The sequence below is a fragment of the Aegilops tauschii genome, chromosome 1 (assembly GCF_002575655.3).
Source record: "Aegilops tauschii subsp. strangulata cultivar AL8/78 chromosome 1, Aet v6.0, whole genome shotgun sequence".
NCBI classification, from domain to species: Eukaryota; Viridiplantae; Streptophyta; class Magnoliopsida; order Poales; family Poaceae; genus Aegilops; species Aegilops tauschii.
This window is the reverse complement of record NC_053035.3, coordinates 471,252,643-471,279,578: the sequence shown is the minus strand read 5'-3', so window position 1 is coordinate 471,279,578 and position 26,936 is coordinate 471,252,643. Positions and strand designations below refer to the sequence as shown.

The following is a 26,936-nucleotide window of genomic DNA, read 5'->3' as shown; positions in this document are numbered from 1 at the left end:
GTTGAACGCGGAGGTGCCGTACGTTCGGCACTCGGTCATCGGTGATTTGGATCACAGCGAGTACGACTCCGTCATCCACGTTCATTGGAACGCTTCCGCTCGCGATCTACAAGGGTATGTAGATGCACTCCCCTCCCCTCGTTGCTAGTATACTCCATAGATGCATCTTGGTGAGCGTAGGAAAATTTTAAATTATGCTACGATTCCCAACAGTGGCATCATGAGCTAGGCCTATGCGTAGTTACTATGCACGAGTAGAACACAAAGCAGTTGTGGGCGTTGAGTTTGCCACTTCTTCTTGCCGCTACTAGTCTTTTCTTGTTTCGGCGGTATTGTAGGATGAAGCGGCCCGGACCGACCTTACACGTACACTTACGTGAGACAGGTTCCACCGATTGACATGCACTAGATGCATAAGGTGGCTAGCGGGTGTCTGTCTCTCCTATTTTAGTCGGAACGGATTCGATGAAAAGGGTCCTTATGAAGGGTAAATAGAAATTGGCAAATCACGTTGTGGTCATACGTAGGTAAGAAACGTTCTTGCTAGAAACCTACAAACCACGTAAAAAACTTGCAACAACAATTAGAGGACGTCTAACTTGTTTTTGCAGCAAGTGCTATGTGATGTGATATGGCCAGAAGATGTGATGAATGATATATGTGATGTATGAGATTGATCATATTCTTGTAATAGGAATCACGACTTGCAAGTCGATGAGTATGACAACCGGCAGGAGCCATAGGAGTTGTCTTTATTATTTTGCATGACCTGCGTGTCATTGAATAACGCCATGTAAATTACTTTACTTTGTTGCTAAACGCGTTAGCCATAGAAGTAGAAGTAATCGTTGGCGTGACGACTTCATGAAGACACAATGATGGAGATCATGATGATGGAGATCATGGTGTCATGCCGGTGACGAAGATGATCATGGTGCCCCGAAGATGGAGATCAAAGGAGCATGATGATATTGGCCATATCATGTCACTATTTGATTGCATGTGATGTTTATCATGTTTTTGCATCTTATTTGCTTAGAACGACGGTAGCAAGTAGGATGATCCCTTATAATAATTTCAAGAAAGTGTTCACCCTAACTGTGCACCGTTGCGAAGGTTCGTCGTTTCGAAGCACCACGTGATGATCGGGTGTGATAGATTCTTACGTTCGAATACAACGGGTGTTGACGAGCCTAGCATGTACAGACATGGCCTCGGAACACATGCAATACACTTAGGTTGACTTGACGAGCCTAGCATGTACAGACATGGCCTCGGAACACGGAGGACCGAAAGGTCGAGCATGAGTCGTATAGAAGATACGATCAACATGGAGATGTTCACCGATCTTGACTAGTCCGTCTCACGTGATGATCGGACACGGCCTAGTTGAACTCGGATCATGTTTCACTTAGATGACTAGAGGGATGTCTATCTGAGTGGGAGTTCATTAAATAATTTGATTAGATGAACTCAATTATCATGAACTTAGTCTAAAATCTTTACACTATGTCTTGTAGATCAAATGGCCAACGTTGTCCTCAATTTCAACGCGTTCCTAGAGAAAACCAAGCTAAAAGATGATGGCAGCAACTATACGGACTGGGTCCGGAACCTGAGGCTCATCCTCATAGTAGCCAAGAAATATTATGTCTTAGAAGCACCGCTAGGTGATGCACCAATCCCACAGAACCAAGACGTTATGAACGCTTGGCAATCACGTGTTGATGATTACTCCCTCGTTCAGTGCGGCATGCTTTACAGCTTAGAACCGGGTCTCCAAAAGCGTTTTGAGAAACATGGAGCATATGAGATGTTCGAGGAGCTGAAACTAGTTTTCCAAGCTCATGCCCGGGTCGAGAGATATGATGTCTCCGACAAGTTCTTCAGCTGTAAAATGGAGGAGAACAGTTCTGTTAGTGAGCACATACTCAGAATGTCTGGGTTGCACAACCGCTTGTCTCAGCTGGGAGTTAATCTCCCGGATGACGCGGTCATTGACAGAATCCTCCAGTCGCTTCCACCAAGCTACAAGAGCTTTGTGATGAACTACAATATGCAGGGGATGGAAAAGACCATTCCCGAGGTATATTCAATGCTGAAATCAGCGGAAGGGGAGATCAGAAAAGAACATCAAGTGTTGATGGTGAATAAAACCACCAAGTTCAAGAAGGGCAAGGGTAAGAAGAACTTCAAGAAGGACGGCAAGGGAGTTGCCGCGCCCAGTAAACCAGTTACTGGGAAGAAGTCAAATTATGGACCCAAGCCCGAGACTGAGTGCTTTTATTGAAAGGGAAGTGGTCACTGGAAGCGGAACTGCCCCAAATATTTAGCGGACAAGAAGAAGGCTGGCAACACCCAAGGTATATGTGATATACAAGTAATTGATGTGTACCTTACCAGTACTCATAGTAGCTCCTGGGTATTTGATACCGGTGCGGTTGCTCATATTTGTAACTCAAAACAGGAACTACGGAATAAACGGAGACTGGCAAAGGACGAGGTGACGCTGCGCGTCGGGAATGGTTCCAAGGTCGATGTGATCGCCGTCGGCATGCTACCTCTTCATCTACCCACGGGATTAGTTTTAAACCTCAATAATTGTTATTTAGTGCCAGCTTTGAGCATGAACATTGTGTCTGGATCTCGTTTAATTCGAGATGGCTACTCATTTAAATCCGAGAATAATGGTTGTTCTATTTATTTGAGAGATATGTTTTATGGTCATGCCCCGCTGGTCAATGGTTTATTTTTGATGAATCTCGAACGTGATGTTACACATGTTCATAGTGTGAGCACCAAAAGATGTAAAGTTGATAACGATAGTCCCACATACTTGTGGCACTGCCGCCTTGGTCACATTGGTGTCAAGCGCATGAAGAAGCTCCATGCAGATGGACTTTTGGAGTCTCTTGATTACGAATCATTTGACACGTGCGAACCATGCCTCATGGGTAAGATGACCAAGACTCCGTTCTCCGGAACATTGGAGCGAGCAACCAACTTATTGGAAATCATACATACCGATGTGTGCGGTCCAATGAGTGTTGAGGCTCGCGAAGGATATCGTTATGTTCTCACTCTCACTGATGACTTTAAGTAGATATGGGTATGTCTACCTAATGAAACACAAGTCTAAAACCTTTGAAAAGTTCAAGGAATTTCAGAGTGAAGTTGAGAATCAATGTGACAGGAAAATAAAATTCTTACGATCAGATCGTGGTGGAGAATATCTAAGTCACGAATTTGGTACACACTTAAGGAAATGTGGAATAGTTTCACAACTCACGCCGCCTGGAACACCTCAGAGAAATGGTGTGTCCGAACGTCGTAATCGCACTCTATTGGATATGGTGCGATCTATGATGTCTCTTACCGATTTACCGCTCTCATTTTGGGGCTATGCTTTAGACTGCCGCATTCACTTTAAATAGGACTCCATCAAAATCCGTTGAGACGACACCATATGAATTATGGTTTGGGAAGAAACCTAAGCTGTCGTTTCTAAAAGTTTGGGGATGCGATGCTTATGTCAAGAAACTTCAACCTGAAAAGCTCGAACCCAAGTCGGAAAAATGCGTCTTCATAGGATACCCTAAGGAAACTATTGGGTATACCTTCTACCTCAGATCCGAAGGCAAGATCTTCGTTGCCAAGAACGGGTCCTTTCTGGAGAAGGAGTTTCTCTCGAAAGAATTGAGTGGGAGGAAAGTGGAACTTGATGAGGTGATAGTCACCCCTTCCGAACCGGAAAGTAGCGCAGCGCGGGAAAATGTTCCTGTGGTGCCTACACCGACTGGGGAGGAAGTTAATGATGATGATCATGAAGCTTCGGAACAAGTTACTGAACTTCGTAGGTCCACAAGGACACGTTCCGCACCAGAGTGGTACGGCAACCCTGTCCTGGAAATCATGTTGTTAGACAACGGTGAACCTTCGAACTATGAAGAAGCGATGGCGGGCCCGGATTCCGACAAATGGCTAGAAGCCATGAAATCCGAGATAGCATCCATGTATGAAAACAAAGTATGGACTTTGACTGACTTGCCCGATGAGCGGCGAGCCATAGAAAACAAATGGATCTTTAAGAAGAAGACGGACGGGGTAATGTGACCATCTACAAAGCTCGACTTGTCGCTAAAGGTTATCGACAAGTTCAAGGGGTTGACTACGATGAGACTTTCTCACCCGTAGCGAAGCTGAAGTCCGTCCGAATCATGTTGGCAATTGCCGCATACTATGATTATGAGATATGGCAGATGGACGTCAAAACGGCATTCCTTAATGGCTTCCTTAAGGAAGAGTTGTATATGATGCAGCCGGAAGGTTTTGTCGATCCTAAGAATGCTAACAAAGTATGCAAGCTCCAGCGCTCAATCTATGGGCTGGTGCAAGCATCTCGGAGTTGGAACATTCGCTTTGATGAGATGATCAAAGCGTTTGGGTTTACACAGACTTATGGAGAAGCCTGTGTTTACAAGAAAGTGAGTGGGAGCTCTGTAGCATTTCTCATATTATATGTGGATGACATACTATTGATGGGAAATGATATAGAATTCTTGGAAAGTATAAAGGCCTATTTGAATAAGTGTTTTTCAATGAAGGACCTTGGAGAAGCTGCTTATATATTAGGCATCAAGATCTATAGAGATAGATCAAGACGCCTCATTGGTCTTTCACAGAGTACATACCTTGACAAGATATTGAAGAAGTTCAGTATGGATCAGTCCAAGAAGGGGTTCTTGCCTGTATTGCAAGGTGTGCAATTGAGCACGGCTCAATGCCCGACCACGGCAGAAGATATAGAAGAGATGAGTGTCATCCCCTATGCCTCGACCATAGGGTCTATTATGTATGCCATGCTGTGTACCAGACCTGATGTAAACCTTGCCGTAAGTTTGGTAGGAAGGTACCAAAGTAATCCCGGCAAGGAACACTGGACAGCGGTCAAGAATATCCTGAAGTACCTGAAAAGGACTAAGGATATGTTTCTCGTTTATGGAGGTGACGAAGAGCTCGTCGTAAAGGGTTACGTCGACGCTAGCTTCGACACAGATCTGAATGACTCGAAGTCACAGACTGGATACGTGTATATTTTGAATGGAGGAGCAGTAAGCTGGTGCAGTTGCAAGCAAAGCGTCGTGGCGGGATCTACATGTGAAGCGGAATACATGGCAGCCTCGGAGGCAGCACAGGAAGCAGTCTGGATGAAGGAGTTCATTACCGACCTAGGGGTGATTCCCAATGCGTCGGGCCCAATGACTCTCTTCTGTGACAACACTGGAGCTATTGCCCTTGCAAAGGAGCCCAGGTTTCACAGGAAGACCAGGCATATCAAGCGTCGCTTCAACTCCATTCGTGAAAGTGTTCAAAATGGAGACATAGATATTTGTAAAGTACACACGGACCTGAATGTAGCAGATCCGTTGACTAAACCTCTCCCTAGGGTAAAACATGATCAACACCAGGACGCAATGGCTGTTCGATTCATCACAATGTAACTAGATTATTAACTCTAGTGCAAGTGGGAGACTGTCGGAAATATGCCCTAGAGGCAATAATAAATGGTTATTATTATATTTCTTTGTTCATGATAATCGTCTATTATTCATGCTATAATTGTATTGTCCGGAAATCGTAATACATGTGTGAATACATAGAACACAACCTGTCCCTAGTAAGCCTCTAGTTGACTAGCTCGTTGATCAACAGCTAGTCATGGTTTCCTCACTATGGACATTGGATGTCATTGATAACGGGATCACTTCATTAGGAGAATGATGTGATGGACAAGACCCAATCCTAAGCATAGCATAAAAGGTCGTGTAGTTTCGTTTGCTAGAGCTTTTCCAATGTCAAGTATCTTTTCCTTAGACCATGAGGTCGTGCAACTCCCGGATACCGTAGGAGTGCTTTGGGTGTGCCAAACGTCACAACGTAACTGGGTGACTATAAAGGTGCACTACGGGTATCTCCGAAAGTGTCTGTTGGGTTGGCACGGATCGAGACTGGGATTTGTCACTCCGTGTGACGGAGAGGTATCTCTGGGCCCACTCGGTAATGCATCATCATAATGAGATCAATGTGACTAAGGCGTTAGTCACGGGATCATGCATTGCGGTACGAGTAAAGAGACTTGCCGGTAACGAGATTGAACAAGGTATTGGGATACCGACGATCGAATCTCGGGCAAGTAACATACCGATTGACAAAGGGAATTGCATACGGATTGATTGAATCCTCGACACCGTGGTTCATCCGATGAGATCATCGTGGAACATGTGGGAGCCAACATGGGTATCCAGATCCCGCTGTTGGTTATTGACCGGAGAGGCGTCTCGGTCATGTCTGCATGTCTCCCGAACCCGTAGGGTCTACACACTTAAGGTCCGGTGACGCTAGGGTTGTAGAGATATATGTATGCGGAAACCCGAAAGTTGTTCGGAGTCCCGGATGAGATCCCGGACGTCACGAGAGGTTCCGGAATGGTCCGGAGGTGAAGAATTATATATAGGAAGTCCAGTTTCGGCCACCGGGAAAGTTTCGGGGGTTACCGGTATTGTACCGGGACCACCGGAAGGGTCCCGGGGGTCCACCGGGTGGGGCCAGCTATCCCGGAGGGCCCCATGGGCTGAAAGTGGAAGGGAACCAGCCCCTAGTGGGCTGGGCGCCCCCCATGGGCCTCCCCCCATGCGCCTAGGGTTGGGAACCCTAGGGTGGGGGGACTTCCCCCTTGCCTTGGGGGGCAAGGCAACCCCTTCCCCCCCTTTGGCCGCCGCCCCCCAACCCTAGATGGGTTTTGTCCGGCCCCCCTCCCAAGGGGGCCTATATAAAGGGGGAGGAGGGAGGGCAGCAACCTACAGCCTTGGGCGCCTCCCTCCTCCCCTGCAACACCTCTCTCTCTCTCGCAGAAGCTCGGCGAAGCCCTGCCGGAGACCCGCTACATCCATCACCACGCCGTCGTGCTGTTGGATCTCCATCAACCTCTCCTCCCCCCTTGCTGGATCAAGAAGGAGGAGACGTCGCTGCACCGTACGTGTGTTGAACGCGGAGGTGCCGTACGTTCGGCACTCGGTCATCGGTGATTTGGATCACGGCGAGTACGACTCCGTCATCCACGTTCATTGGAACGCTTCCGCTCGCGATCTACAAGGGTATGTAGATGCACTCCCCTCCCCTCGTTGCTAGTATATTCCATAGATGCATCTTGGTGAGCGTAGGAAAATTTTAAATTATGCTACGATTCCCAACAGGACGTGGAGGAGGCTGAGGGCGGCACCGGGGAAGATTGGGGCTGGGTGGGGAGGGGAAGGAGAACAAGGTAGCGGCGGGGACGGCACAGGAGAGAAGTCGGAGATGAAGATCGGCAGCGCGTGGCGGCTGCGCCGTACGTCGTGCGTCCCTGTGCGTTCAGGCAGTGCGTTGTTCTTTGAAGGCTAAGAGCATCTCCAGCCGCGCCCCCAACAGGCCCCCTCAGGCAACTTTTTCGGCGCTGGCGCCAAAAAACGGCCCAGTCGTGCCCCCAGGACGACGAAAAGCGCCGGTTCGGCCCTTTTTTCCGCCCGGCGGCCGCAGGCCGAACCCGGCGCGCTGGGGGGCGCTTGGGGGCTCCGGCGCAAGGGAAAAGCGCGGCTGGCCCACGCCGTCAGGTGAAAAGTCAAGATTTTCTTCCCCGACTCGCGTCCCACCCCCCGCGCTCTCGACGCCACTAGGTATATCCCGGCACCGCCCCGCCGCCCTTCACCGGTAGATAGCCATTCCCCGCCGGAAAAATAGCAGAGGTTCGCCGCGGCAGCCCCTCCGACACCAGCTGGGCGTTTCCGGCCGCGTAGGGGCAGTTTAGCGGCGGGTGCACGCCCACCGGGTGCAAGGTGTTCAGCGATTTGCCTGCCTCGGCGATGGACTCGGATGACGAGGAAGCGCTCACCGCGCTGCTGGAGGAGGAAGCCGAGGCCGACGTCCAGGAAGAAGAGCATCTCATGGTGCTCACCGCCCTCGCCCAGCTGCTGGTGAGCAATGAAAAGCCGCGGCGAGGTGGCTCGGCGCCGGGGCGGGTGAAAGCAAAGAACCGGCATCGTCTCGAAGGCTACTGCATGCTCTACTCTGACTACTTCATCGATGCTCCACTTCACGGTGACAGAACATTTCGGCGCCGTTATCGGATAAGCAGAAAGCTTTTCCTCAGGATTGTGAATTCCATCCGGGAGTTCGACAACTACTTCAAATGCAAGATGGATTGCACCGGCAAACTTGGATTCACCTCCATCCAGAAATGCACGACAGCGATGAGGATGCTTGCATACGGAGCTCCCGGTGACTCACAGGACGACTATGGGCGCATGGCCGAGTCCACCAGCATAGAGTGTTTCTACAAGTTCTGTCGGGCAGTGGTGGCAGTGTTTGGACCGCAATACTTGAGAACACCCAATGCGGAAGACACTGCTCGGATCCTAGCACAGAATGCAGCAAGAGGATTTCCTGGGATGCTTGGAAGCATCGACTGCATGCATTGGAAATGGAAGAATTGCCCATTTGCTTGGCAGGGGATGTACAAAGGCGCCAAAGGCGGTTGCAGTGTGGTACTTGAGGCGGTGGCCACACATGACCTCTGGATTTGGCACTCCTTCTTTGGTATGCCAGGAACTCACAATGACATCAACGTGCTGCAGTGCTCTCCTGTCTTTGCCAAGCTTGTTGAAGGTCATTCTCCTCCGGTGAACTTCGAGATCAATGGGCGGCACTACAACAAGGGGTGCTATCTAGCTGATGACATCTATCCGAGATGGTCGACATTTGTGAAGACCATCAAAAACCCTGTGCCTGGAGGCAAGAACGCCTGGTTTGCGAAGATTCAGGAGGCTTGCAGGAAGGATGTCGAGCGGGCATTTGGTGTGCTCCAATCTCGATTTGCTGTTGTCCGGTACCCCGCTCAGACCTGGTCGAAAGATCAAATGTGGGAGATCATGACCTGCTGTGTCATCTTGCACAACATGATCATTGAGAGCGAGCAGGAAGAGCCAGTGTTTGGCACTGAACCATACCACAGGCAGGGTCCTCTTGCCCAAGTTGATCACCAGCTACCGGCAACCTGGACTGCCTACCTCAGTATGCGTCAGGAGATCCGAGACCCACAGGTGCATCATCAACTGCAGCAAGATCTGATAGAGCACCTATGGAGGCTCAAGGGCGACACCGGGCGCGACGTGTGATGAAATATTAGTTTTTATTTGTTGAACTATATAATTTGTATTGAACTATTTGTTGTTGTACTATTTTGTTGAAGTATTTGAATTTTCTGTGATGAAATATGTAATAAAAAAATATTTATGTTGATAATTGAACGCCGAGCCACGGCGAACCACGCCAAATATGGGCCTATTCTCGCCCATATGGGCCTTTTTCGCTGAAATGGGGCTTCAAAATCGGCGACTGGGGGCGAGCTGGGAGCGACGACTGGGTGCAAAACCGCCACCAGCGCCGAACGAATCGCCGGCTCGCCCCCAGGGGGCAATTTTTATGCGTCCTGGGGGGGCCAACGGCTGGAGATGCTCTAAGCTCGTGCGTTCTCTTGTTGTTTAGCCCAAGGCCCAAGACCCAATTCTGCAGCTCCAGGCCCAATAGAACGCGCGAAACGTTATCTCGACCCAATCACGTAAATTAGTACCAACTCATTTTTTTGCGGCTAAAATTAGTACCACCTCGTTTATATTATGATTTTGTCTATACAAATCGTAAAAGCGTATTATGACATGAGAAGAAAGCGTATTGTGACGGTGAACCCGACAAAGTCAATCCATGCTTTATTATTAGGGATAGATAGCAAAAGTGCCCGTGCGTTGCAACGGGAGAAACAAATTATCACCCCTAGTGCTTCCCTCCTTGTTGCCACTTCTTTTCTTTATTATCATGTCAGTCACGATGTTCACTACACAGCGAACGTTCCACCTGAGCTTGGAACCAATACAAAATTGCATCGCCTGCATGGAAAGACCAGCGAACGGTCGCGTTTGAGATCCCGGACACATCTGCACAATCTAATGCTTGCGCCTTGTGTTTGTGTTATCCGGATTTACATGGTAATAGTTAAGTACCAGTCCGTGAAGGACACAAACAACCACCAAATTTAATTTAGTTTAAAACGATCAACACCTTTTTTTGCGGGCTAACACGATCAACACAAAAAACTGTGCAGGTTGTGAGTTAGAGGTCAACGATTTTTGCCTCATATCCTAGACGGGATGGCGGGTTTGATTTGTTGGGCCGGGTTGCACGGATAGGTTGGCAGGGCACTCTGTTTTCTATTGGTGGAATGCTATACGGACCAACGGGGCAGAGGCCAAGTGGCCCAGGACAGATGATCGGTAGAATAGCCTAGCTCAATATGAAAAATGCCATGGACATACGAAATGGGAGGACCAATAAGATTATACCTCCATTTATATAAATATAAAAAATAGTACAGATGCCCATGGGTTACAACAGTTGAAACAATTGACATAAATTTAGCGGGGACTGTATGCGCAAATATAACGTTTAATGTGTTATAAATTTGGCGCAAATTTAGTAAGGATTATAAGTGTAAGGAAAACATGTCACACTCTGTTGCAACGAAAGAAAAAATGGCATGAATTTAGTGAGTATTAAGCACGAAAAAGACGCCACATCGTTTTATTCATAAGATATGAATGGGGCACTACACGCCTGCCATTGATATCCGCACCTCCTTCAAAAAAAATCTGTAATTGCCATCTATTTACTTCCTTTCTCTTTTCTTCTTTATTTATCATGCAATTAGTGTCTATTTTATTTATCTTTGTTTCCTTATATCATGCATGTGAGGAATCCAAATTGCCGGCCTATTAATTACTCATGCGATTAATATGGCGCTCACAATAATTACAGTCTATTTCCTTTCTCCTTCCTTTTTTATTTCTCATGGCAAAATATCTATTTCCTTTCTTGCCGACTCTACATAATTACCGTCTATTTCCTTCCTCTCTCTTTTCTTTCTCCTTCCTTCTTTATTTCTCATGTAATTAGCAATTAATGTCTATTTCTTTTCTTGCTGGCCTAATTATGCATAATAGCTATTGCTCTCCCCTTCATTTGTTTCGTTAAGGACAATTCTTATTCATGCCATATTCTTTGCTTAATTTCCGAAGCAGTAGCCTGCTCCCCAATGTCTGTACCGTCGGCCGCAGCAGTCGGCCGGCCTAGCACGCCCGGGCCCATTGTTTCGGCCCGAGTACGCGTGGTCTTCTATTCTTGAAAGGCCAGATGCCACCAGACGCCAACGTTAGCACACTCACGAGTCTAGCCTATTCGGTATGATGCGTTTGCACACACCTAGCAGACCAAGGATCGAATCCCTGCGTTGGCCAATTGTTTTCTCTGTTTTTTTATATTCAAACACACGCACACACAGGATCCGGGTGGGCCAGATCTAAAAAAACGACGTCCAACAAAAGAACTGTTAACTACACATACGAAAAGGCTTATAAATAGTACCACCTCGGATAGCGAAAATAATATAGGTGAAAAACTGAAAGCGTAAATTCACAGGAAGAAAGCGTATTGTGACAGTGAACCCGACAAAGTCAATCCGTACTTTATTATTAGGGAGAGATAGCAAAAATGCCCGTGCGTTGCAACGGGAGAATGCAAGGTGCGAGAATCAAGCTAGTGGCATAAATATTGTATTGGTGCAAATACTTATCATGTATTTTTTTACCATTAAATCACTATTCTTTCTTAATTACAATATACCATGAATAATATTTGCTCTCCTCCATAGCTCAGAAATAAATGGTTCAAATTAGCGATTTAGTTCGGGAAATCAGCCAAATAAGTTAATAGTACTCCCTCTGTTTCCTTACGTTTTGGTGGTTCAAATTAAACTACCAAAACGTCATATATTTAACAATGGAGGGAGTACTTCTGAAATTATGTATAGAAAAAATTGCGCCCTTGTTGACATGTTTGTTACCACAAATTATTTTACAATGTAAGATTATACAAACAACAATATATGTCCCAGCCTTTTTCCAACACATGACAGAGTAGAGGCCATGTACACATTGTTAAAGAATGAGAATATCAGACTTATATATGGTTGGATGGATTGTACCTACAAAAATTCCCTACAAATAAACATATCTTCTTTGCTGAATGTAACTTCACCAATCAAACCTGAAGAATCCCAGAAAAAATCAATCATAGACTTCACATGGAATCAAACTTTTTTTTTCGAAACGGAGGCATAAGATTTCCCTCATCTATTAAATAAGGAGAGAATAGAGTTAGAGTTTTACAGGACACCCCATACAAGCGACATGACAATTACTCACACAAAATGATAGTCCCTAGTTTCTTTGCGCCGGCAGTAATCCATAACTTTGCCTCTCCAATGATGGTTTGGAGGAGAATAGGTGGTGGCGCAAATTTTTGCCGAAATACCCTAGCATTTCGCTCGTTCCAAATGGTCCAAGAGGTGAGCATGATGAGAGAGGTCATGGCATGCCAATTCGGGTTTCAGTCATCGGTTCGCTTGACCCACCACTTCTTGACGGAGTCATCAAGATGCCATTCGGTAATGTTGACTTGAGGTAGCCCAAACTTCTCGATGATAGATCTCCAAAGCCTAAGTGTGACACGACACTTGAAGAAGAGGTGTGGCCCCGTTTCTTGCTCTCTCTTGCATAGTGGACAAAGACCACAATTGACCCAACCACGCTTCTCCAATCGATCGGCAGATGAATTAATGCCTAAAACTGCTAGAACAAACATGTTCAACTGAATTGTTTTCGGCACTGGATTTTTTAGAGCAGCTAAAAAATAATGTATAGGGACTGCCCGTAGCATAATTGATGGTTACATGAAACATCTAAATTTTAAGAATCAAACATGATCCAAGGAAGTGACACACATCTGCAAGTATCTAATAATAAAATCCATATGAAAGATAACCTCCACTGATTGAAAAATTGTGAGCTCCACTCCTTTGCTTCAATAGCAACGGCCACTTAGTCCAGCACATCCCCATTGTCATAGATCAGTAGAAGGCAAAAATGGATACACATCTATATGGGCCTACTCCTATCATAGTTTATACATAGCAACAAACTGAGATTACATATGGCTACATAATAAGATTCCTTTGCATCATAGTGTTCTTACTTTGAAATATGGTAGCACCAAATTGGAAGATTCTAATTTGTTAGTTTTGGCACAATGGAAAATTCAATGCATATACCTACTCAACACCAGGATCAAGCAGCAGCACGTTGAGTGAAACTAACAAATTTCAGTCACTGTCTGCTGGATTTTTTTTAGCCATAAGAGTAAGGAAAGCATCTGAATAGATCTCAGTATTCAAAATTAAAATTAACAGACCTACAGCATGCATGTTTATGTATAACATGTCTGCAAGCAGTATCTTTTTTGAGGATTACATCAAGACTTAGGCCGACATCAAGGCTGCATTGTTTTCCTTCCAGAGCGGATCATGGAGTTGGTCCGGGACACCATACGCAACCACAAGGTCTCCATGAGCTTTAGCATCATTGGCTAGTTCATGAGCCAGCCCATTGTTTGTCCCTCTTGACAGTTCTGATGTGATAATGCCTAAAAATTACTCAGCGCAGATTTAATATCAACAGTAATTGGGTAGGACAATGATCTGCTTACAGAATCAGCCCCTAGCTCATTTCCCCACTGCGTAGTCGATCTCCACCACCAAGGAGCCTCAGAATACGTTATACAATTCCTTCAGTCCAACTGTAATAGCGCTGGCTTCAGCCTCCTTGACAATTATTCATGCATCCAGAAATGCAAACACGCCACCAAGCTCTAGCACCTTCGCCTCCGACATGGCAATCAAGCATACTCGGAGCCCATGCAATGGGCCCCACGATGATCTTGCACCCTTGCGGCTCAACCGGCGACGTCGGCGGCGGGTCAAGGCAGCGGCAGAGCAGGCGTGACACAGATGCCACGAGCTGCTTGGCCGCCTTTCCTCAAAATTCAACACAACAACAAAGAGAACTTGGCTAGAGATTGCACTTGAACACTTAGTTGCAATAGAAATGATTAAGACTTTCAAGAATACAAATTTGGCTGTCCGTTACAGTGGGAGATGCAGTGTATACGACGGCGAAAACAGGCAAGGAAAAAAACAGGAAATGATTAAATGTGCTTTTACATTCTGACAGCATCCTTTTGCCCTGCATCACATATAGTAATGATGTCACAAGCATGCTCTTGACGAGAACGATTCACATGTGCTGGCGATCTGTAGAGGATGGAGAAAAGAAGGACAGAAGAGGGAGGCTTGTATCTATCAAGCATAAATATTTACTGAATAAAATCGATCTGATCCGTACCAACTTGAGCAGGATTGTCGAATAGCTTCCTCTTATATAGCATCTACATCAGAAAATCCGGCACACCAAATATATACATATGTTCAGAGATGACACAGATATCATTCTGACAATGTAAACCGTAATAAGTTACAACCTCCATTACACATGTAATTTTATCAAATTGACAAGGCAAGTTATAGGAATCGTAGCCTCAAAAATGGTATGTTCCTGTTTGAGATCTTTTATAGAATCAATAAGGTATAACGACATTAGGGATGAAGCATCAAAGATCAATTAATAAAATCAGGGATTAGGGAATCATACTTACCTTGTTAAGAATGATACTGATGGAATTAGTGAAGGGATGTGTGGTACGCAGGCCAATGGACCCGTGCATCCTTGATGCACACATGTACGTACACGAAGGTTGCTGGGTTGATACTTGAAAGGAGATCGATTCATCTGTCAGCCGGACATACACGAACACGATTTTGTTTTGTATCTTTCGGGAAAGGCATCCTTTCTTGACTATGTATCCATTACTAAATGAAAGTTATTTTCAGATTTTTTAACTTGGAAGATCAATAATTAGCCTCGATCCATATCGAGTATGTAGCAGTCCCCTGTTTTCCTTGAAAAAGCAAGATTGCGATTGCACATTTTTTATACTCAAATAGTCAAATTAATACATTTTGTTAAGAAAAAAATCCTTTAGGTGTGCCTTTTGTTTCTCGAGGGTCCACTGATTCTGTAGTATTTGTGTCTAATTTTTTCTAGAATTCATTCTTTACTTTTTGTGTGGTGTATACAGTCAAACTAACTAACATATGCGTTCAATAGTGATTAGAAGGCACTTTCAGTCAGTTAGATGGATAAAGATCAAGCTTGGCACCACAAAAATTGAGAGGAGAACTGAATATGAATTATCCTCCATTAATCATTCATATGATCCTTAGATCATCGATCTACCAGTACTGGCAGTACATGAGTCTAAACAACATACATCTTGTGTGAGGCAAAATAAAATAAGTTTCATGAGTATCTTATGGCCATACCTGACACATAACATTATCTCACCAAATTTATCAAATCCATGGGAAGCACATTTGAAGAATAACAGGTTGAGGAAAATAAGTGCCAAACCAAATTCATCTGAGATACTCAATTTCATGAACACAGCACTCCCACTCCTCCCTATATTTGCAGCAAGCAGTTCATGAGAAAATCAACATGCAGTAAATGAGAGGTAGTTGAAGAAATATATCAATAACTTGCGCTGAATGTAGCTATCTGATATGGATGTGTCGATCCAACATGAGTTATCTCTGTCTCATGCACTGACTATTGTGTTATAGTTGAAAAAGTCAATTGTGAACCCCATAAAACTAACCACTTGTCATTGACGGGAGCAACTTGAGGCCAAAGTCGGAATCAGCTCACGTGTTCTAGCAAAGGAAGATGTGATCTGAACAATGGCAGAGAGATCAGTCCTAGATTTTTTCAAGCAGAACAAATACAAAGATTGCAGAAAAAAGGTGCAGTACTTTCTGACCAGACCAAGAAGAACATTACTTTTTATGACTGTAGATGAAAATTTTACAGAATAATTTGGCAAAAGCTAGTACATACCTCTGGGGTAGCATGTTCGGCAGGGGATGTTCTTCCGGCTCAGATGTAGTACGCTTGGGCGGCGGATTTTCTTCCGGCGAACTCGGCTGAGACGATCCTGGACGACTCTTCAAAAGTTGCGATATGAAGCGATTTAATGGAGATTCCGGTCGAGGGCTCCTTCTAATGGCAGCCAAGTCCCTCTGAAATCTGGGTCGGGCACGCCATGGATTCGTGTTGCAGCACTTATCCTGGGGGAACACGGACTCCGATCCAAATCGGAGACATACGGCAGCAGGAGGTTGAAGATCGTGGTGGTGCGGGAGAAGATTGAGATGCATAGGGAGGGGAACGAGAGCAGGGCGGCGGCGCCGCCAGAGAGGAACGGGCGCGCGGCGGCGGCGGCGCTACCGTACGCATTGAGGAGCCCGTGCTCCTGTGTCCTACACGTATTGTTTTTCTGCAGGCCCATTAAAAAAGGCCCAATCTGGAACGAAACACAAACTTTGCGGGTTAATTACCTAAAATTACAGGAGGGTTAGATCGAATCAGGTCGAACGGACGGACATGAGAAGAAAGCGCATTGTGACGGTGAACCCGACAAAGTCAATCCGTGCTTTATTATTAGGGAGAGATATATAGATATATCATCTAGGGTAAACTCAGACGTACAAAATTTACATCTACGTCATCTGTTGGAAGGACGTATTTGAGCCTAAGTGATGTATATTCCTATTATTTTTACATCTATATCATCTATTGGAGATGCTCTTAGGATAAATGGGGACCTGGCTCTCCATGCACTTGGACGATCCCGACACATGCAAACATACTACATGCATACATATGCATATTCTTCAAGTATGAATGAAGTTTCATCAAGTAATTCGATTATTTGCATGCTAGCTACACAAAAAGATAAATATCTGGCCCAAAATCAACAAAGAAAAATGCCCATTTTACTTAGTGTATTTATTTTTTGTATACATTACATACGAACATATATGTTCATGAAATTTTGTACGTGTGCACTACAAATATACATGCATGTCTATACTTTTTTTCAGATTTTTTTTAATATGTGGAAATTGTATTTTTGCACTTGTGTATGCACTTTTCGCAGCGTGTGGTGCCTTGTGCGTTGGCAGTCCCAGCCAGCCCCGATCTACACTGCACTGCACCGCGCTGCATGCGTGTGCACCGATTGGCCACCAGTCTCCTGCTACCTTGCAGCAGACAAGTCCAATAGTACGAGCAGGCCAACCCAGGCCCAGCAGCTTGCGGCAACAACACAGGTGAGGTGACCGGGATTCGAAGCAGGCAGGCACAGTTGAGCTGATCGACTACTGTTGTGCCTATACAATAGTAGTACTACTACATGTGCATGGTCGACCAGGCACATGGCGCGGGTCACGTACGTACGTGACCACACAAGTGCAGCTTCTGACAGGCAAACAGGTCGAACTGCATACATACAGAGATCCTTCACGTCGTAGGGGCACAGTGGTCTGCTGTCCCAGCGTGTCACTAGACGGAAACATGAAAGGGCAAATTTGACAAGTTTAACCTGTAGACGAAATCAAATCACAGAATGAATTGTCCGTGAAACTATTTCACGCGGCTGACCTAGTGCAACGCCTGGGAGCTAGGCGCTGCACAACGCCTGGGAGCTAGGCGCTACACTGTATAGTGTGGCGCTTAGTTCTCAGGCGCTGCACACTGACTTAGTAATTTTCTGATCACACGTGTGCGACGCTGGCCGTGTAGCGCCTATCTGTGAGGCGTTGCACAGTGTAGTGTGGCACCTTCGTGTCGGGCGTCACACAAAAAGGTCAGCCGCGTGAAATAGTTTCACAGATAGTTTATTCTATGATTTGATTTCGTCTATAGGTCAAATTTGTCAAATTTGCCACACGCAAGCGCGAGTGAGCTGATTGCGGTCGATCATCCACAGTCGCGCACAATAATAAACTCGATCGAACTACCTGCGTACACCATGGGACGTGCCGTTCTAGAAACCAAGTTCCAACCAATATTTTTGAATATTTGATCTTGGAAATATTAGTTTCATTTGTGCAATACAAATTATATTGTAGGGCCTTGCCTTACAGTTCTTCGGGTCAAAAAGTATTTATGAACAGTATCTATATTTAGAGCAACTCCAACCGGGCGATCCACTTCGTCCGTCCACGTCCGTTTGGGTCGTTGCGGACAAAAAGCTGACCCAACGCGCCGATCCATTCCAAAAACCGTTCGTTTCGCGTCCGCACGGACCCATTTCCGGCCCAAAATTGCGCCAGAAATGCGTCGGGCGTCTCCTCGGTGTTTGCGGTGCCCCGCATGTCGACCGCCCAACTATCGCCCGCGGTCATGTTTATGACGACCACCAACACCGGGCCTGCCTGGCAGTGTGTAGAAGGGCCGCCTGCCCGTCCTTTTTAATGGACGCGTGCGGCGGAGGCTGCCTCATCCACAACCGCCGTCCACATCTGGCCACCTGTGCTCCCTCGCCGGCGACCAGGAAACCCTAGCCAGCCAGCAGCAAATCCTAGCCGGGCATCAAGCATCTAGCCAGCCATGAGATTCTTCAACGGGAACGGAGGGAAGAAGGGGAGGTTCCGCGCCGGAGCGAGCTCTTCCCGCGGGCACCCTGCTACGTCACCGCCGGCTAGGCGCGGCACGCCTCCGCGGGAGCGGCTGTACATCCCAGTCCACCAGGCGCAGTGGCATGGCAATACCGCCAGCCCGTGCCGTATCCAGATGTGAACTTGCCGCACGGCTGGCATCTGGATCCGTGGCACATCCCCATCCTGACGGTGCCGCGGTCCGTGCGGGCACACGCTGAGGAGGTTCGCTGGCAGCGCGAGCTCCTCACGCCGGAGCAGCGCGCCATGCGTGACTACGCGCCAGACTTCCCCAACTGGGAGCGCTAGTTTGCCCTAGAGCACGAGGAGGAGCGCTGCATCGGCGTCCACATCAACCACGGCCTTCCATCGCCGCCCATGCGGGTAAAGCCGGAGGAAGAGGAGGCGGAGGTGGAGTACCAAGCCGCCCTCGAGGAGGCCCTGCAGCACACGTTGTGGGCGAGCCGGCTGGACGAGGACGCCCATTGGGTTGGGCTGGAGCAAGCCCAAGCTTTGTCCGCGGCGGGGGGACTCCGTCCAGGCGTCCCTGTTCGTGCCGCCACCGCCGCCTGCGCCGCCCCTCGTCGAGCCCAAGGCCGAGCCGGAGCTGGAGCGCGAGCCAACTCCCACGCGCAAGCGGTCACCGCCACCCCCCACTTTGCCGGAGGAGTCCTATTCATGGACCAGCCAGCTCCGCGAGTGGGTGAGCGCGCCTCCCTACTACTTCGCCTCCACGCCGGAAGAAGAGGCGGCCACCTTGAGCGCTGGAAGGCGCATTGGCTCGCCGAGGAGGGGACCGGCGGCGAACGGCAGATGCGATATGAGCAGATGCTGCGCCGCGATGAGGAGGCTCTGCGGCTTGTGGGGGAGGAGGAGGAGGAGCGCGCCAGCCTTGCCGCTATGCCGCCGCCGCAGCAGACGCCGGAGGAGGCTGCCCTGGCGGCCTATCAAGCCGTGTTTGGGTGGGCAGCTGGGCCTCTCCCCGTCTTCATTGACCTCACGGACGGCGACGACGACGACGGGAAGGGCAAGGGCAAGGCGGTCTATTAGGGCAGCGTGCGAGCATTTATTAGAGTTTTTCTAATTTTTTAGTTATATTTAAGTGGACTTTGGCCGGCATTTGACCGGCCATTTATGTATAATTATGCTTAATTCGTCAATTTCAGCCACGTCGGCATAAATGGATCGGCCTCCCGTTAGGCGCACCTGCAGACCCAAATAAAAAACCGGACACGCACGCCCGTCTGGCCGACCCAAACGGACGAAAAGCGGACAAAGCACGCGTCCATTTGGATCGGCGCGTTGGAGTTGCTCTGATGCTCATGGTCTAGCGAATGAACTCTTGCGCACCCAGCTAGCCCCCGTGCTTTGCTTGCTCGGTTAGCGTTTTATTTGTGCTCGCTCCACTCCTAGCTCAGGAAGAACTAGCAATCATGTTTTTCATTTGAAAATTTCTGTTAAATAAAATTTTGATCATGGATTTTTAAAAAACTTGAAATAACAAACATGAATTTGAAAATGTTTGTAAATTTTTAAAAATATACAGAAATTTGTAAAAAAGTGCAAATTATAAAAAGTCACTGATTGTAAAAATGTCCATGAACTTATGAAATATTCATGAATTTGAAAAAGTGTTCATAGATTTTCAAAATTATTCATTTTTTATAAATTCATGCATTTAAATAAATATTCATGATTTAGAATGTGAAAGATTGAAAATAGGAAAATAGAAAAAGCAAACAAGAATAAAGAAAACTATACTTAAAACAATGGAAAATACAGAGAAAAATATCAGGCAATACTTTCTCAAAACTGATAAAAACGACATACCCTTATAAGCGGAGTCCATAGCGACCCCTATAGCCACCGACATACCAGGATACTTCAAATCTAGCGAGCTTATTCGTGAATTAAAATGTGACAAAAAACTGCAAACAAAAGGGAAGGAAAGAAAAACAAAAGAAAAAAGTATTTGAAATAGTAGAAAACACATAAAAGAAATAAAAGACCATGCAATACCTTTTCCAAACTGGGAAAACGTTCGGACCATTACGGTTAGATGTGTGTTACTCTTATCCAGCGACACAAACCCTTACAGGCAGGTTCATGGCGAACCTCACCGCCTCCAATGTATGAGGCTCCGAATCTAGGGAGCTTATTCATGAATTAAAATGTGAAAAATCAATCAAATAGGTAAAGAAAAATAGAAAACTAAAATAAAAACTAGTACTAAGAACAGTAGAATTACTCCGGACATGATTCATATAAGTCACCACCAACAGGACGCGGAGGAAATGATCCCGAGCTCATATGCTCCCGTATGAACAGTAAAATCGAAAAAATATCGAAAAAAATTCAAAAAATTCCAAATTTTTTTTAGAGAAACATTGACAAAAGTCCTAAGTGCCTGCAAAAATTCGTCATGAAATCACATTCCTAGAAGGCATGGCAAAAAAAAAACAAAAACAGTACTCTGAAAAAGCTACTTTCAAAAGCATTTTGAAGCACTGAATTTGTTTTTTTTGCCACGCGTTACAGGAATGTGATTTCATGATGAATTTTTGCAGGCACTTAGAACTTTTGTCAATGTTTCTCTCAAAAAAAATTTGGAATTTTTTGAATTTTTTTGATATTTTTTGATTTTACTGTTCATGCGGGAGCATATGAACTCGGGATCAAAAGATGACTTTCGCCACCAACAAAACTACTATGTTGCTCTATTGGATCTAATAATCCTGATAACCGGTAGTGACGAAGACTATCCACACGTCCTGCCGAGCCACAATAACTGGTTTTGCATCTAGCTTTTACTTGTCGCTAGGCTTGTTGTTGCTCTTTGTTGCCACTCATTGGCATGTATCGCTGAAAGCTGTTTGCTACTCTGTTTTTGACCTCAAGTTCTATCAATATGAAGTTTTGTTCTATTGCTTACAATGGATCGAGGGGCCATTTTATCTCTTTTTTTTAACAAAAAAGTAGCACCCAACTTGGATTTGCCAACGGGTTCCGCTATTTAGTACTCCCTCTGTCCCATAATATAAGAGCGTTTTTGACACTATATAACAATTGCCCAATCCACATATGCTTTGAGACTGATGACTTATTTTAGTGCTACTCCAATACAATGCATATGCCAAAAGTATTTGGCATCCATGGGTTGTACCCGCTCGGTAAATACCGGAAAATAATATCTCAATGATTTTCTAATTAATTTTACTCAACAAAAAAGTAAAGACCTCAATTTTTGCCTCAAAATTCAAAATACAAGTTGCACAATTTGTAGAATATGATTGAGTTATTGAAAAATGTCTGACATAATTCAAATATGTTTAAAGGATTTTGAAACTATGACCGGAACAATTGAAACGTGTGTGAAAATTTGATGGATTATATTTATGAATAGTTTTGAAACAATGAAATTTTAGGTACATGTATGGGATGTTTCTGAAATTGATTTCAAAAGACTGAAATAATGAAAGTGGGTCAAATGTTTTAGAAATTGATTGAATTATGTCTGAAATAATAGGAGATTTATGAAATGTACATGTAAAGTTTTTTTGAAATATGGAAAGTCACTAAACAATTGAAAAATGAATACAAATACGTCATTCTGACATGTCAATGAAATAGCTGAAATTTTAAAAAAATCTTCCAAAAAAGATATCCAACTATTTTGAAACTACTATGATTTAATTAAAACAAAATATTGAAATATGCACATTTTTTCAGAAAATAAACTTCGAATTATCATGGTTTTTGTGGGAATTGATTAAAATACTATTCCCTCTGTCCCAAAATATGTCTTAACTTTAGTATAAATTTATACTAAAGTTAGTACAAAGTCGAGAGACTTATGGGACAGAGGGAGTATTATTTTGAGATTCCGGTTTGCCAATACATGCATGATTAGCTTTACTAACAGGAAAATATAACTCAAAATACATGCATGATTGGCTTTACAGGGAACAGCATGAGATTGGTTTGGACTCGGGAGCACTCCACCATGAAGTGACTTTGCGGAAGGTGGCATTTGACATTTCTGGACGCAGTTTGAACAGGGCGACTCGTCAAACTAGTGTTAACCTAAGGCCGATGACAAGAAGTTGCGCCAACTCGTGCACGTGCTGCATGCAGAGGCCGGTCGCGGCGACCAGCATCAGTTATGAGATACGTGCGGGTGCAGTACGTCCGCCGTAACCACAGTCGCGCACACAGTGATGAACCCGAGCTGCCTGCCTGCCACGAGCCTCGTGCTCATTATAAAAACGCAGAGGCAGCGTCATGGTCCTCTCTCGAGTTAATTGCACAGAAGTATCACAATTGGGGCATCATATGCAGATTGGTACCACGATTGTTAATTTTTACGTGTCAGTACCAGCATTGCTTCAGACTTTTGCAAAAAGGTCTAAACCGTGTATAAACACGTATTGACGGCGTATCTGACTGGCGAGGGCCACCTGTCAGGCGCCGAGGTGGCAATTTTTCCAGAAAACCCCCTTACTTCGCACGTAATCACATAAACGCCCAATTATTTTGCAGGAAAAAGGCTCCGGTGAGAGATTTTTTTCGTTCGCAATATTACAACACAGAATCGGACTTTTTTGAAGTTTTCGTTACGTTGGACAAAGAAATTAAATAAACGAAAAAGAAGCGTCGACAGGATTCGAACCCGCGACGCACGATGCAGACGTTGGGCGCGCTAGCCACCACGACACAGCAGTGACCAGGCGTTGCTTTATTTATACAGAGCCGAATGCGAAGGGCCGGCGGTTAGGCCCAGCTAGGCCTGCTACTTTTTTTTTGGTTCGCGTTCGGCTCGTTCGTTGCCAAGCTTTATTTTCATTTCATTTCTCTTATGTTTTACTTTTGTTTCACCACGCATTATGTACATTTTCAACAAATATTTTTTAAAAATTGAATATGCATTTAAAATATGTTCAGCGTATATTACAAAAATTTAATATATTAAATAAATGTTCACAATTTGTGAAGAAAAGTTCATCGTGCATTAAAAATGATCACTATACGCAGAAAAAGTGCTCGGCGTACATTAAAAAAATGCTCATGCTCATTTGAAAACATGTTCATCATATAATGGAGCCTATCTTAAAAAATGTTCAGTAAGTATGTTAAAAATCCAGAAGAAAAACTAGCCCAATGATTTAAAAAATAAGGAGCAATAGAAATAAAAAACAAAGGAAGAAAACCTAAAAATAATCTAAAACCAGAAACAAAAGTTTTTTTAGGAAAAACCAGCCACGCATTATGTACAATGTTCAACATATATTTTTTAAAAATAGAATATGCATTTAAAATATGTTCAACGTATTTTACAAAAATTTAATACATTAAATAAATGTTCAAAATCTGTGAAGAAAAATTCATCGTGCATTAAAAATGATCACTATACGCAGAAAAAGTGCTCGGCGTACATTATAAAAATTTTCATGCTAATTTGAAAACATGTTCATCATATAATGAAGCCTATCTTACAAAATGTTCAGTAAGTATGTTAAAAATCCAAAAGGAAAACCAACCCAATGAATTAAAAAATAAGGAGAAAAAGAAATAAAAACAAAGGAAGAACAACTTAAAATAAGCCAAAACCAGAAACAAAACTTTGTTAGGAAAAACCAGAAACAAAAGTAAAACATAAAAGAAATGAAATTAAAAGAAACCTGGGAAACGAACGAGCCAAACGAGAAACAAAATAAAAATAACAGGCCTAGTTGGGCCTAACCGCCGGCCCTTCGCATTTAGGTATGTATAAATTGGGCAACGCCTGGACACTGACACATTAGTGGCTTTGTCGTGGTGGCTAGCGCGCCCAGAACCTGAGTCCTGTGGGCGCTTCTTTTTCGTTTATTTAATTTCTTTGTCCAACGTAACAAGAACTTTCAAAAAAGTCCGATTTGGTGTTGTAATATTGCGAACGAAAAAAATCTCTCACTGGAGCCTTTTTCCCGCAAAATAATTGGGCGTTTATGTGATTATATGCAAAGTAAGGGGGTTTTCTGTAAAAAAATTGCCACGCAAAATAATTGGGCATTTATGTGATTACATGCAAAGTAAGGGGGTTTTCTGTAAAAAAATGCCACGTCGGCGCCTGACAGGTGGCCCCCGCCAGTCAGATACACCGTCAATACGTGTTTATACACGGTTTAGACCTTTTTGCAAAAGTCTGGAGCAATGCTGGTACTGACACGTAAAAATTAGCAATCGTGATACCAATCTGCATGTGATGCCTAATTGTGGTACTTCTGTGCAATTAACTCTCCTCTCTCCCGGCGCCGGCGAGTGCACAGAGCGAACTCCCCGGCTCCCTATATATAACATGCAAATGTACACCCAGTTCCACAGACACACGTACACTACCGAGTACGGTTGATCTCGTCGGCGAGGCCACAGACCAAACACTACACTCTCCTTGCGTCGCTACACGATGAGCTGCCAAGAGGGCGCCACGCCGGCGGCGGCGCAGCCGCACGTCCTCCTCGTGTCGTGCCCGCTGCAGGGCCACGTGAACCCGCTAGTCCGCATCGGCAGACGCCTCGCCGCCAGGGGCATCCACGTCACCTTCACCACCGTCCTCCGCGGCGCCATCCACCGCGGAGACGGCGCCTCCGTGTCCGCCGGCGGCGTCCGCTTCGAGTACCACCTGCGCGACGACGACCACGACAACGAAGACCGGGCGATGACCCCCGATGACATGCTGCGGCGCGTCGTGGACGTGGGCCCCGCGGCGCTGGCCGACCTGGTCCGGCGCCTGGCCGACGCCAGCCGGCCGGTCTCCTGCGTCGTCAACACCACCTTCGTGCCCTGGGCGCTCGACGTGGCCCGCGAGCTGGGCCTCCCCTGCGCCACGCTCTGGAACCAGTCCTGCGCCGTGCTGTCCCTCTACCACCACTTCTACGACGACGACGCGCCGTTCCCGGGCGCGGCCGAAGATGCGCCGGTGGCGCTGCCCGGGCTGCCGGCCATGTCCTTGGACGAGCTGCCGCTCATGGTCCGACCCGAGTTCGCGCACAACCTCTGGGGCCAGATGCTCCGAAGGCAGCTCGTCGAGGTCCGTGGGAGGCAGGCACCATCGTGGGTGCTCGTCAACACCTTCCACGAGCTCGAGCGCGACGTCATCGAGGCCCTACGGGCCCGCGACGTCGCCGTCACGCCCGTCGGCCCGCTCCTGGACGATGATGAACCGGCCGTGGGCGACGACGACGCCTGCGTGATGGCGTGGCTCGACGCGCAGCCGCCGCGCTCCGTGGTGTACGTGGCGTTCGGCAGCCTTGTGGACATCGGGCGGGACGAGACGGCGGCCCTGGCGGAGGGACTCGCCAGCACCGGCAGGCCGTTCATTTGGGTGGTGCGCGACGGCCTCGTCCACCTGCCGGAGTCCGTCCTCGCCGCCTGCCGCGGAGACACCGGCAGGATCGTGGCGTGGTGCCCGCAGGGGCGCGTGCTCCGGCACGGCGCGGTCGGGTGCTTCCTGACGCACTGCGGGTGGAACTCCGTCACCGAGTCGCTGGCGGCGGGCGTGCCGGTGATCGCGTACCCGTGGTGGTCGGACCAGTTCACCAACGCCAAGTTCCTAGTGGAGGAGTACGGGGTCGGCGTCCGGCTGCCGGCCCCGGTCACGCAGGACGCGCTCCGTGCGTGCGTCGACGAGGTGATGAGCGGACCGGAGGCAGTGGCAATGCGGGCGAGGGCAAGGGCGTGGAAGGAGGAGGCGGCGGCGGCGCTGGCCGACGGCGGGTCCTCGGACCGGAGCCTCGAGGCTTTCGTCGACTTCCTGCGAGCGCCTACAAGATCTGGTGGAGTTGACACGATTAGCTCGCCGGCAAAGCAGGGATCGGTCAGTTCGTTATAATTTCATCTAACAATAATCCGTCCTATCCCTTCGAGAACATTTTTTTGTTGAACCAATGAGGAGCTTGAACCATGCTCCAACACTTTCATTGTCCGATACCGTTGTATGGAAGGATATATGCTCTACGATTTGGCTCGTCACCCATGAAATGTGATTCATACACATAATGTGGATAGAGCAAAGATATGCCAAATGTTGTCACGTCTTGTCTCCTCTCTTGGCTCCTTTTCTAGAAAAGACATTGGGAGCGCCTATGAGACCCTTTTGTTGTTGTTGTTGAGAAAGCCTACGCGACCTCCTTTTTTTTAGACAAATGCGACCTCCTGTACCCGACCAAAACTCAGCTCGCGGTGATGGGCCCTCTTCTTGGGCACTCTGGTCGCTAGCACTTGTATGCCACGCCATGCATCCATCTACTACCTCCTTTCCAAAATATATGACGCTTTGGTAGATGCTTTGCAACTCCCTGCAACA

At 46.4% G+C, this 26,936-nt stretch overlaps 1 protein-coding gene and 1 long non-coding RNA gene across 2 annotated transcripts; one reads left to right on the top strand and one right to left on the bottom strand.

Annotated features, from left to right (window-relative positions):
* Positions 1-15,276: 15,276 nt before the first annotated feature.
* Positions 15,277-16,387, bottom strand: LOC109761593 (uncharacterized). The gene is made up of 3 exons (XR_006664611.2): positions 15,993-16,387; positions 15,754-15,828; positions 15,277-15,557 (listed from the first exon to the last, which is right to left on the bottom strand). It is a non-coding gene; the product is annotated as an uncharacterized lncRNA (long non-coding RNA).
* Positions 16,388-24,885: 8,498 nt separating this feature from the next.
* Positions 24,886-26,577, top strand: LOC109761601 (gallate 1-beta-glucosyltransferase 84A23-like). Its single transcript, XM_020320415.4, has one exon. It carries the CDS (start codon positions 25,038-25,040, stop codon positions 26,460-26,462), a length of 1,425 nt encoding a protein of 474 aa, XP_020176004.1. The 5' UTR covers positions 24,886-25,037; the 3' UTR covers positions 26,463-26,577.
* Positions 26,578-26,936: the final 359 nt, after the last annotated feature.

What these genes read in the sequence shown, in the direction of transcription:
- LOC109761601 (XM_020320415.4), top strand. Translation starts at nt 25,038, where the DNA reads ATGAGCTGCCAAGAGGGCGCCACGCCGGCGGCGGCGCAGCCGCACGTC.